Source organism: Carcharodon carcharias, chromosome 1, assembly GCF_017639515.1.
Source record: "Carcharodon carcharias isolate sCarCar2 chromosome 1, sCarCar2.pri, whole genome shotgun sequence".
NCBI classification, from domain to species: Eukaryota; Metazoa; Chordata; class Chondrichthyes; order Lamniformes; family Lamnidae; genus Carcharodon; species Carcharodon carcharias.
Window position 1 is genome coordinate 154,481,439 of NC_054467.1, and position 13,310 is coordinate 154,494,748.

At 43.6% G+C, this 13,310-nt stretch overlaps 1 protein-coding gene across 1 annotated transcript in view; it reads right to left on the reverse strand.

Moving 5' to 3' along the window:
* Positions 1-13,310, reverse strand: part of LOC121275511 — a 50,201-nt gene that overhangs the window by 18,858 nt on the left and 18,033 nt on the right. The window contains exon 5 of the mRNA XM_041183074.1: positions 1,205-1,291. Coding sequence (XP_041039008.1) covers positions 1,205-1,291 — 87 coding nt within the window. The remainder of the gene's footprint in view (positions 1-1,204; positions 1,292-13,310) is intronic.

Below are 13,310 nucleotides of genomic sequence, written 5' to 3' on the forward strand. Positions count from 1 at the left end.
TGATGGCTCCAACATTCTTTCTATCACATGGCTGACCAGGAATCTCTTCAGCTCTTATTGTCAGCCTAGGCCTGTATGGAACGATTTGTGTATTGATACTCAATCTGCTTGGCTGCATTATGAACGCACCTTGAAGCTTTATGTAGAAAGGTGTAAAATAAATATAAGACCAACCAGGAAATCTCAGAAACAGCAGGAAATACCATGCCCACTGCTGTTTGAATAGGTTTCATTGGACTGCTTCCTGTATTAAATCCTGTCTCTAGCAAGATATCTGAAAAAATTCTGGGGCAAGTATTCTGCCAACACCAAGGTGTTTGAGGGTAATGGAAAGGTGGAGCTGGATGCCAGCAACATATGTATGAAAAGTGACCCCAAGTCAACATACGGGGCTGAATTTTATGGGCCACCTGTGGGAAGGAAAGCAGGCAGGTGGAGCCATAAAATAGGGCACTGTGCCATCGGTGGCCTGCCAACTGCTGGCCGACCAAACCTAGCCCCCGTCCAATTTTATGAGCGGGGTGGCATCAGTGTTCTGATTTAATGGCTGGTGGGAGAGGCCTGCACCCAAAGTGCAGCTTGGCAGGTTTGTCCCTGCAGGCTGCTGCCAGTGAAAGAGGAGGCCTGCCTCCTTTCCGTGTCCTCAATGCCAATCGGAGGCCCCCACAACAATTGTCCCTCCCCACATCCAACTTTTCCACCTTGCTCTGTCAATAAGCCCCCACCCCATCCCCATCCCCTTGCCTGGGCCTTTCTGTGATCCCTGCTGAACGCCTGCCTCCTCGATGCAGTGCTGGCAGTGGCCGCTGCTCCCTGTCACGCTGCCGGTACTGGAGAAATGCCAGCTTCCTATTGGCCAGCTGCTCTAGTGAGGGGCGGAAGTCTCATCCAATAATAATTAAAGCCTGTCAGCCAAAAAATTAATGCGAGGTGAGCCAGGCTAACGGAGGCACCTTGCCCCAATATGAACACGGGTGCATGGAGTCCACGTTCAACATCTAATTCAGCCCGTGATGTCACCAAAGAATAATACATAAATATGGAAAAGTCTGGTACCAAGGATGGAACCTTGGGCCACACCAATAGTGACCTTGTGGGAAGGTAGGAGAAACTGCACAAATTATTCCTTAATATATAACCATTCCTAAATATTGATGGACAGATAGACCAGGGAAACTTCCAGGCTTATGTGTTTAAAACTTACAAAAATGCCTCCTTGTTCCATACTCCCTATCTTCATAAATATAGATGGAGCAATCTCAGGTGGTCTCACCATTGGCAAAGACGGATCCTTTGGAAGAAGAACAGATCATGATTTTTATGCAAAAGAAAGATACCATGGATTCAGGAAATCTGAAATAAAACAAAAAATGCTGGAAAAACTCAGCAGTTCAAGCAGCATCAATGGAGAGACAAACGGAGTTGATGTTTCAAGACAATGATGTGCCTGACTTATTTTAGTATACTGTACGCAGGGTATGCTATTTCTAGGTAATGATGTGCAAAATAAAATGAAAATACTGGATTTATTTGAATTTTGGTTTAATTATTCCAAGTTTGTGTTTTTTACACTATACAAAGAAGAGCAGGAAAATTCCTCCCACTCTAGCTTTTCTGTCTTTGGTCTATTACAGTGTTCCAATGAGGCTCAAAATAAGTTTGAGAAAATGCACCTTGTCTTTCAACTGGGGGCATTACAGGCTTCCAAACTCAACATTTCCATTTAGATTTCCTAATCTTCCTAATTTTGATTCTTCTTTAGGTGGTTTGTTTTTTCGTCTTTCTTGTTTCTCTTATTTTCTCTTATTCTGTTGCTTTGGGACAACAACTATTCAGGATCTTGCCATTTGCACATCCTCTAGATATGTCTTTTGTTTCTTTACTTTTCCCATTACTACTCCCTTTGACCCTGCACTACTAAATCTTATGTCATTTAATTTCTCTTACCCCCCAATCTATGGAAGATTTTCCTTTTTCCCGCCCTCCTCCTTTTCATTTGCTCAATACCTATTACATTTCTAACTTTTCAAAGTTCTGATGAAAGGTCATCAAGCTGCAATATTAATTCTGTTTCTCTCCCCACAGTGGTGCCAGACCTGCTGAGTATTTCCAGCATTTTCTGTTCTTATTATAGAAGTGTTCACCAAGTATCATAAAAACATAAGAAGTAGGACCAGGAGTAGACCATTTGGCCTCTTGAGCCCGCTCCCCATTCAATAAGATCATGGCTGATCTTCTCGTGTTTCAATTTCCACATTCCCATCTAACCCCGATAACCTTTGGTTCCCTTGCCTAAAAAGAAACTATCTACCTCTGCCTTAAAAAATATGCAATGACCCCACCTCCACTACCTTCTGAGGCAGAAAATTCCAAAGTTGCACAATTCTGAGAGAAAAAATTTCTCCTCATTTCTGTCCTGAAAGGGCGACCCCTAATTTTAAAACAGTGCCCCCTAGTCCTGGACTCACCACAAGAGAAAACATCCTTCCCAACGTCCACCTTGTCAAGGCCATTCTTGTATACTTCAATCAAACCACCCCTCACTCTTCTAAACTCCAGTGGAAACAAGTCCAGTCTGTCTAACCTTTCCTCATAAGACAACTCACTCATTCCAGGTATAAATCTAGTAAAGCTCCTTTGAACTGCCTCCAATGCATTTACATCCTTCTTTAATTAAGGAGACCAAAACTGCAAACAGTATTCGAGATGCGGCCTAACCAATGCCCTGTATAACTGAAGCATAACATCCTTACTTTTATGTTTAATTCCTCTCGTAATAAATGATAGCATTCTATTAACCTTCTTAATTACTTGCTGTACCTGCATACGAATGTTTTGTGACTCATGTACTAGAACACCTATATCCCTCTGCACCACAGAATTATGCAGCCATTTTCCATTTAAGTAATACTCTGCTTTTTGGTTGTTCTTGCCAAAGTGAACAACTTCACATTTTCCCACATTAAACTCCATTTGCCAGATCTTTGCCCACTCCCTCAACCGATCTATATCCATCAGCAACCTCCTCACGTCCTCTTCACAACATACTTTCCTACCTATCTTTATTTCATCTGCAAATTTAGCTACCATGTCTTCACTCCCCTCACCTAAGCCATTGGTGGAGATCGTAAAAAGTTGAGGCCCCAGTACAGACCTTTCTACTGTTTAACCTTTTAGTCCATTCTCTGCTGTTCTTTATATTCTGCCCAATCATCTGTCCTGCCACTCATCTTTGCGGAGTTATATGCTTTTTCCTTAAGTTTGATGCTTTCCTTAACATCTTTAGTTAACCACGGATGGTGGGTCCTCGACTTAGAATTTTTCTTTATAGTAGAACTGTAGTTACTCCGAATACTCTGAAATATCCCTTTAAATGCCTGCCACTGCTTCGCTATTGATCTATCCACTAGCCTAGTTTCCCAGTTCATTTCAACGAACTCAGCTTTCATCCCCACAAAGTTGCCCTTATTTAATTTTAAGATATTAGTCTTAGACCCGCTCTTCTGCTAAAGGTCGCTAATAAATAGGGGTGCCTTTACACTGAGGTCATTAATTAATCCTGTCACATTACACAATACCAAATCTAATGTAACCTGCTCTCTGGTTGGTTCCAGAACATGCTGCTCTAAGAAACTATCTCGAAAGCATTCTAAGAACTCCTCACCCAGGCTACTATTGTCAATCTGATTTTTCCAGTTTATGTGTAGATTAAAATTACCCATGATTGTTGCCATCCCTTTATCATAAGCACATAATATTTTCTCTTGAATGATTTGTCCTACACTGCGGATAATGTTAGAAGGCCTGTAGACCACTCCCACTAATGACTTTTTCCTCCTACTATTCCTCACCTCCATCCAAACCGATTCTACATCCTGATCTCCTGAACCAAGGTCATATCTAACTATTGCACCAAAGCCTTCTTTGATTAACAGTGCTATCCCTCCACCTTTACCTAGCTTCCTATTCTTCTCGAATGTCATGTACCCTTCAATATTAAGGACCAATCTTCGTCATCCTGCAGCCACATCTCCATAACTGCCATCAGATCATATTTATTTTCTTCAATGTGGGCCATCAATTCATTTATTTTATTATGAATGCTACATGCATTCAGATAGAGAGCCTTCAGTTTAGTCTTTTTGTTACCTTTGTAACATCTAGTCTTGACTGTTGATGAATTCTTAGGTTTGTTTTTCTCTCTGTCCCTTCCTGCCATTCCCTGATCCTCATTTCTCATATTACTATTTTGCTCTTCTGTCTTGGCTCTACTTCCCTTGTTACGTGATTTGCGAGGACACTCGGCCCAGCATGGTTCAGGTGTAAACCGTCCCAAAGGTACATCCCCCACTTTCCCTAGTACTGATGCCAGTGCCCACAAACCAGAATCCACTTCTCTCACACCAGTCTTTGAGCCACGCATTGGTCTCTCTAATCTTATTTGCCCTTTGTCAATTTGCATGTGGCTCGGGTAATAATCCAGATTATTACCTTTGAGGTTCTGCTTCTTAATTTGGTACCTAGCTCCTCATACTGAGTTTGCTGAACCTCTTTCCTAGTTCTACCTATGTCATTGGTACCTATATGGACCACAACAACTGTATTACCCCCTTCCCACAGCAAGTTCCCCTCCAGCCCTGAGCAGATGTTCCGAACACCGGCACCGGGCAGGCAATATAGCCACCTGGACTCTGGCTCTTTGCTGTAAAGAACAGTATCAATCCCCCCCCAACCCCCACTTTACTATCCCCTACAACTCCTTTTTGCTCCTCCACTTGAATGGCTTCCTGTACCACAGTGCCATGGCCAATCTGCTCATCCACCTTGCAGACTTTGTTTTCATACACAGGTTGTGAGCACCTCAAACCAGTTTGACAACTGTAAAGTTTGAGTCTCCTCCACTACTGTCTGCACAGTCCCATTACCTGCCTCACTTACAGTCACATCCTCCTATCCCTTGCTGCTGACCAAAGCAGATGACCCTATTCTAGGAGGTGTGACTGTTTTCTGGAACAAAGTATCCAGGTATTTCTCCCCCTCCCCTATGTTGCACAATGTCGGCAATTTAGCTTCCAGATCAATAATCTTGACCCAGAATTCCTCAAGCTGCTTACACTTCCTGCAGATGTGTTTGTCATGGATTGCCTTGGCATCCAAAAGCTACCACATCTCACAGCTGCAACATAATACATGTCCACTCATTCTAACTTATGATATTTAATTTACTTTAATTACTTTCTTCATATGTATGCTACAATTTACTGTTTATTGAATGCTAGCACCACTGACAACTAAGGTTATATGCTTCTTAACTACAAGGTATGTCTTTGTGCTTTTTTATCCTCTGTTCTCCACTGCTCTCCTCACGCTCTTTTGTCCTATGTCTCTGCCGCTCTCTTCGCACTCTTTTATGCTGTGTCTTTTTTAAAATTCATTCATGGGATGTGGGCTCCGCTGGCTGGGCTAGCATTTATTGCCCATCCCTAGTTTCCCTTGAGAAGGTGGTGGTGAGCTGCCTTCTTGAACTGCTGCAGTCCATGTGCTGCAGGTACACCCACAGTGCTGTTAGGAAGGGAGTTCCAGGATTTTGACCCAGCAACAGTGAAGGAACAGCAATATATTTCCAAGTCAGGATGGTGAGTGACTTGGAGGGGAAATTCCAGGTGGTAGCGTCCCCATCTCTCAGCTGCCCTTGTCTTTCTAAATGGTAGTGGTCATGGGTTTGGAATATGCCATCTAAGGAACCTTGGTGAATTCCTGCAGTGCATCTTGTAGATGGTACACACTACTGATACTGTGCGTTGGTGGTGGAGGGAGTGAATGTTTGTGGATGTGGTGCCAATCAAGCAGACTGCTTTGTCCTGGATGGTGTCCAGCTTCTTCAGTGTTGTAGGAGCTGCACTCATCCAGGCAAGTGGGGAGTATTCCATCAATCTCCTGGCTTGTGCCTAGATGGTGGACAGGCTTTGGGGAGTCAGAAGGCAAGTACTCGTCGCACAGTTCCTAGCCTCTTGTAGCCACAGTATTTATATGGCTAGTCCAGTTAAGTTTCTGGTCAATGGTAACCCCCAGGATGTTGATAGTGGGGGATTCAGTGATGGTAATGCCATTGAAAATCAAGGGGTGATGGTTGGATTCTCCTTTGTTGGAGATGGTCATTGCCTGACACTTGTGTGGCATGAATGTTACTTGCCACTTGTCAGCCCAAGCCTGGATATTGTCCAGGACTTGCTGCATTTGGACATGGACTGCTTCAATATCTGAGGAGTCGCGAATGGTGCTGAACATTGTGCAATCATCAGTGAGCATCCCCACTTCTGACCTTATGACGGAAGGAAGGTCATTGATGAAGCAGGTGAAGATGGTTGGGCTGAGGATACTACCTGAGGAACTTTTGCAGTGATGTCCTGGAGCTGAGATGACTGACCTCCAACAACCACAACCATCTTCCTTTGTACTAGGTATGACTCCAACCAGCAGAGAGTTTTCCTCCTGATTCCCATTAACTCCAGTTTTGACAGGGCTCCTTGATGCCACACTCGGTCTTCATGCCTTCATGTCACTCTCACCTCACCTCAGGAGTTCAGATTGTCCATGTTTGAACCAAGGCTGTAACAAGGTCAGGAGCTGAACGGCGCTGACGGAACCAAAACTAGGCATCAGTGAGCAGGTTATTGCTAAGCAAGTGCTGCTTGATAGCACTGTTGATGACCCCTTCCATTACTTTACTGATGATCGACAGTGGACTGATGGGGCGGTAATTGGCCAGGTTGGATTTGTCCTGCTTTTTGTGTACAGGACATACCTGGGAAATTTTCCACATGTCCAGGCAGATGCCAGTGTTGTAGCTGTACTGGAACAGCTTGGCAAGGGGCGATGAAAGTTCTGGAGCACAAGTCTTCAGCACTATTGCTGGAATATTGTCAGGGCCAATAGCCTTTGCACTATCCAGTGCTTTCAGCCATTTCTTGATATCACGTGGAGTGAATCTAATTGACTGAACACTGGCATCCGTGATACTGGGGACCTCTGGAGGAGGCCGAGATGGATCATCCACTCAGTACTTCTGGCTGAAGATTGTTACGAATGCTTCAGCCTTATCTTTTGCACTGCTGTGCTGGGATCCTCTATCATTGACAGTGGGGATATTTGTGGAGCCACCTCCTCCAGTCAGTTGGTTAATTGTCCACCACCATTCATGACTGGATGTGGCAGGACTGCAGAGCTTAGGTCTAATCCATTGGTTGTGGGACCGCTTAGCTCTGTCTATCACTTGCTGTTTATGCTGTTTTGCATGCAAGTAGTCCTGTTTTATAGCTTCACCAGGTTGACACCACATTTTTAAGTATGCCTGGTGCTGCTCCTGGCATGACCTCCTGCACTCTTCTTTGATCCCCTTGCTCAATGGTAATGGTAGAGTGAGGGTTATGCCGGGCCATGAGGTTACAGATTGTGTTTGAGTGCAATTCTGCTGCTGCTGATGGCCCACAGCGCCTCATGGATGCTGAGTCTTGAGTTGCTGGATTTGTTTGAAATCTATCCCATTTAGCACGATGGTAGTGCCACACAACACAATGGAGGGTATCCTCAATGTGAAGGCGGGACTTCGTCTCTACAATGAATGTGTGGTGGTCACTCCTACTGATACTATCATGGGCAGATGCATCTGAAGCAAGCAGGTTGGTGAGGATGAGGTCAAGTATGTTTTTCCTTCATGTTTTCCCTCGCCACCTGCCGCAGACCCAGTTTAGCAACTGTCATTTTGGACTCAACTCTCTTCGCGCTCTTTTATCCTGTGTCTCTGCTGCTCTCCTCGCACTCTTTTATCCTGTGTCTCTGCTGCTCTCCTCGCACTCTTTTATCCTGTGTTTCCACTCCCCTTGTGCTCTTTTATCCTGTGTCTCTGCCGCTCTCCTCGCACTCTTTTATCCTGTGTTTCCACTCCCCTTATGCTCTTTTATCCTGTGTCGCCACCGCTCTCCTCCCACTCTTTTATCCTGTGTCTTGGCCGCTCTCCTCACGCTCTTTTATCCTATATCTTTGCCGTTCTCTTTGTGCTCTTTTACCCTGTGTTTCTGCTGCTCTCTTCACGCTCTTTTATCATGGCCAAAATTCATCCCTCAAACAACATCATTAATACTATCCATTGGCCATTAATCTCATTGTTCTTTGTGGGTCCTTGCCGTGACAAACTGACTATATAGCTCCCTACAACAGCACTATGCTTCAATAAGCATTTCATTGGCTATGAAGGGTTTTGGAAAGTCCTGAGTTCATGAAAGTTGCTAAATAAATACAACTTGTTTCTTTCTTTCTTTGGCATTCTGAAAATCTGTGAATAGCTTCCTTTAAAAAAAAACCCTATGAAATTAACTTAGCAGACAACATAAACAAGTGTAACAGCCATAAAAATTATTGTTGAATAGCAGAGAGCAACTGCGACATTACTGTTTCACAACAGCATCTAGAGCAGATTATGAGCAACTGCTATCCCAATTAAAATATCATCCATACCCCAATCTTGTAGAAAATGAGAAGCTCCCAATGTTAAATGCAACGAGGAGCCAGATTTCCTTTGGAATGCTACTGTGAACGAGAACACATAATTTGCAATAATTAGGTTGCCTTGGTGTCTCTTATTCATCTTTTTGTATGACAGCATCGAGTTAACAGAACCCACAACAAGAGCCTAGAAATTCTAGAATAGCAAGGTTTGTCTATCCCATTAATTTAATCAGAACATTCCTTTCTGTCATGAAAAAAATAACATTGGGGCTATAAATTTGGGGGCAATGGTTGCGATTCGTAATTTGTTATCTGTGTATGATGTTGTATGTGCCTGCGTGCCATTGCAATATAAAGGTACTTGGCAGAGCAAGAGTTAACATGCGACTGGAGAATGGCACCACCGACAGTACGATGTATCGAGTCACATGGTAATAGACTCTCAGAGAATAGTCTAGAAAGAGAGAAAACACTCTGGAAGCAGCCTAGTCTGCATGGTAAGCAGCATCATGCATGACAATACCTGGAATCTGTAAATAGTTAAAAACTACTAATAACGAACTAATGTTTAAACATACAAGACCTTCTCATCAATGAGATATCACCCATGCACCATATTACAACATGGTTGGCAGCAATGGGACCTCATAAAAGATATCACGTCAGAGATGGTACCATAATCCAATATGGCGATATGAAAGGTAGTAGCTAACTGCATGAACCCAGAACAGCATTCCAAGTATGAGAAACTCAAAGCAACTGAAACCTAACTGGAGACATATGCAGCTAAGAAGAAAACTGGAAGAGAAAATTGAAGAAACTTCACTTCAGACTTGGAAGTGACAAATCTACCAGAGTGAGTGAAAGTCCAATTGCAAGACCCCTGGGATGACCCAGAGCAAAAAACTGCTCAGATCACAAGAAGGGTGAGCAACAATATAACAAATTGCAAGACCCCCTAGCAATGCAGAGTACAAAAATAGAAAAAAAATCTGGTCAGGTCACGAAGCTGGTTGAGCAAAAAGATAAAAATTGCAAGATCCTGAGTGACATAGTGTGAGGAACAGTGGACTTCACGAGCTTGTGAGCAAAAATTACAAAAAAGAGGCTGCAATTGCATTGTAGAATAGGTGTCAGTCCCATAGGCTCAGTAGGTTAGAGAAGCTGGATCCAGCTGCAAGTTTTAAAAAAAACCTGTAAAAAAAAGGCTGACAGAGTAAAGGGCAACAACTGCAGGGCACAGCTTAAAAAAAGAGAAAAGTCCCAACACAGTTTAAAAGAGGATTGCTGCCATTCTGAATGCTTCAAAAGCAAATGGAAAGCAGTGCTGCAGCTTTAAATTTTAAAAAAAGGCACACGATTGCGGGGATCCCAGAAAAGTGCGGGAAAATTCGTGGGGAGAAAACCAACAGGCTTCCGACAGCCCCCGAAGTTCAAAATAAACAAGACCTGCAGAGTAAAACAGAGTCTGCAGAGTTTAAAAGAGGCAGAAATTGCTGCAGTCTGTTTAAAAAAAAACATTTTCAAAGTTTACAAGCTTTTAAAAAAAAGCCAGAAAAAACACAGGAAATACACATAGTAAAAAACCAATGCTGCAGAGACAGCCTGAGTGAAAAAAATGGTTGCTGCACTTGACAGTCTTAAAGCAGTGACAAATTTAAAGCAGTAACTGCAAGAAACAACAGCCATTGGCAGAAAATTGGTAGAGACCCCAGAGACAGGGCAGCTCTGCCAATGGCAACAAGAAACCCCAGAGTGAGGGCTGATGTGTTGAGAGCAACAAGAGGCCCCAGAGAGAGGGCAACTCCCAATAAAATGCTTAGGGCAACAAAAGACCTGAGAGAGAAGAAAACAAGAGTCCCAAGAGGGATGACAACAGAAGATTTCAGAGCATGGGGTAACTCAAAAGAAGCAAAATGTGCAAAAAGTCAATGAAGCTGTGCTACAGGAATATGTTCACATTAGAGCTGAACAGGAAGATTTGAAGGGCAAGATTCAAGCTGAGTATATACCTTTGAAAATGCGTGATAAACTGAAGTCTTCAATTAACTAAGCTGTTCGAGATCTGCACAAACAAATTTCAGAGATGACACAAAGCTATCAGGAGGAAATAATGGCCCCCAGTTCTACAGTTGACGAATCAAAATAGGAGTTGGGAAAACTCAACCAGATGTACAGCCAGGCAAAGCATCAGGCAGAAAAGACACACAAAGAATTTGCAGCCCTGAAGGGCCCTTTGAAAAATCAATATGTTGCCATGGAAAAATATAAGGAGCTCAAAAGGATGTTGACTATTACTTCAGAAAAAGCTGCATTGGAAATATCAGTAACAATAAAACTATGCACTGGAGCCCAGAGTGAGTTGGCAAGTGGTCAACAAGAAAGTAAACAGTTGAAAGAACAATTGGTTGTCCTTCAAGACCAAATGGAAAAGGAATATGTGACAATTCAACAACATGAAGAACTGAAGATTGTCTTAAACAGTAGAATGGAAGCACAGCAGAAGAAACTCAAGGAGACTCTATTGAATTACAGGAACACTCAAGATGACACAAGTGAACTTCGCAAAGGAACTTAGCATGTCGAAAGACCTTCATATGCTACAAGAATCCCTCAGGACAAGGTTTATTCTTTTGGAAAATTGCAAAGAGTAGCAAAATGAATTTAACATCACTGAACAAACTGACAAACCAGTTGGCAGAGAAGACTCAGCAATGTTCTATATTCCAGGGGGAAGCTGAAAGCCACCTGGGACAGGATTTTATGGCTGCTCCCGCCCTGCGGGATATTACGTGCCACTGAACTGAATGGAGGTTTAAATGGCTCACCACATCTGCTGGGGGGGAGACAGACTGTGGTGGGGCCATAAAAACCTGGCCAAGAAACTGAAGAGCTGAAGCAGTAGTTGAATGGAAAAGAGGAAGCATTGAGAGGAAAAGCCAGAGAACTTTCCAAGCTGCGAGTGGATAATGAAGCCATGAGTATCACAATTACAGAACTGAAACAAGGTAAAACTGCGCCAGACACAGACATAACCAACAATGAAACCAAAATAAAAAACAAGTGCTGTTGCTGACAGAAAGAGAAAAGACAGAAATTAGCTTGGAATATGTAAATCCAACACTGAAGTGCAAGGTACCAGAAGAAGAAAAAGCTGAGCTGAATGAAAGGATTCATAAGCTTGCAAAATGATCTGAAAATACAACAGCAAACAAATGTTTGGCTGAAATGGTGAAACAAGTGGAAATGAAGGTTCCATTTGCGAAACTTATATGTCCAGCAACAACATGGCGGACACCACAGAAAGAGAAAATTCAAATCCACTCTAGGAATGAAAGAAGTACATATTCCACTCAGAAGGAATGGGACAAACTCACAGTGTCTGAAAGGAGCAGACGGTTTGGTATTAAAGAGAAACACAACTCAAAAGAGTGCAAAAAGTGAATCAAATGGAGATAACGAAGTACCAGAAACACAAAGTACTACTGCCATTCCTCCAACCATGACAGACTGAGATGTGGAAGAACTGTCAAGCCTCGGGGGCCGCCTGAATTTATAAAGTCAGAGGCTTGAGGTGGGGGAGCAGGGGTAGCAAAAAAAGATTGTATTACAAATAGTCATACTCCATTGGAAAGGAATGTTTTATTTAGAGAAGAAAGGGAGATGTTGTCTGATGTTGTATGTGCCTGCATGCCATTGTAATAAAAGGTGCTTGGCATAACAAGGGTTAATGTGAGTCTGGAGAAGAGCACCACCCATGGTATGCTGTATAGACTCACATGGTAATAGACTCTGAGAGAATAGTCTAGAGAGAAAGAACACTCTGGAAGCAGCCTCGGCTGCATGGTGAGCAGCACCATGCATGACAATACCTGCGATCTAGGAATAGTTAAAGGCTACCAACAAAAGTTCATGTTTAAACATACAAGACCTCCTAAATTACATATAAAGAACTCATAATACAACACCATGGCCAGGATTTTCCATGCCCACTGGAGTCGGGTGTGTTTGGTAGCGTGAGTGGACAATATGGCGTGATCGATTTCACAACGGTGTGAAACCAATTCGCGATTGTCCGCTCAGCCTGCTGGTGGCAGACAACCATTGGATGTTGGAACCTCATTGTAATGCATCAGCATTAGGCCTGCCTTCCAGAATTAACACCACCGCCCCTGCCACTGGATCTCCGTTCACGTTTCCGGGAAAACACGCTGACATGTTTCACAACAGCACATAAGCGATGTGCACCTGCACTTTGCCTGGGACTTCAAGGTTTGTTTGCCTACCTTGCTTCGGTCAGCATTCGCAGTTTTCAGTGCCAGGCTTCACAGACAGCACCACACCACTTTTAGGGGGGCTCACAGTAGATCTCTACCTACCAGATCAGCTGTTGTTTTTCAATGGCTGCAGGGCTAGGGCTTGCTTGTCAAAGGGGGAGAAATGGCTTCAGGCAAGGGAAGAGGCTGCAGGGCGAGGGCTGTACTGGGGAAGGGGGTGTCCCAGGGTGTGTGTGGGGGCACATGTTGATCTGTGCAAGTGGCCTCAAGATGGTGAGGGCTGAGGAGGCAATCTCCAAAAGACATGAGGCCAGATGGACATGTGAGGGTATGTGTGAGAATGGGTGGTTATGTCCCTTGAGCTGGCAGTGAGTGAGATGCCAGTGAATGTGTGATGGGCTTGTGTGTGTGAGTTTAGAGTGATGAGATGGTTGCCATACCCTGGCTGCACGAGTGAGATCATTCATCCTCTATCTGCATTGGATCGCCAACCTCTTCTGTGCAGCAGCAGCACTGATCACCACTGTT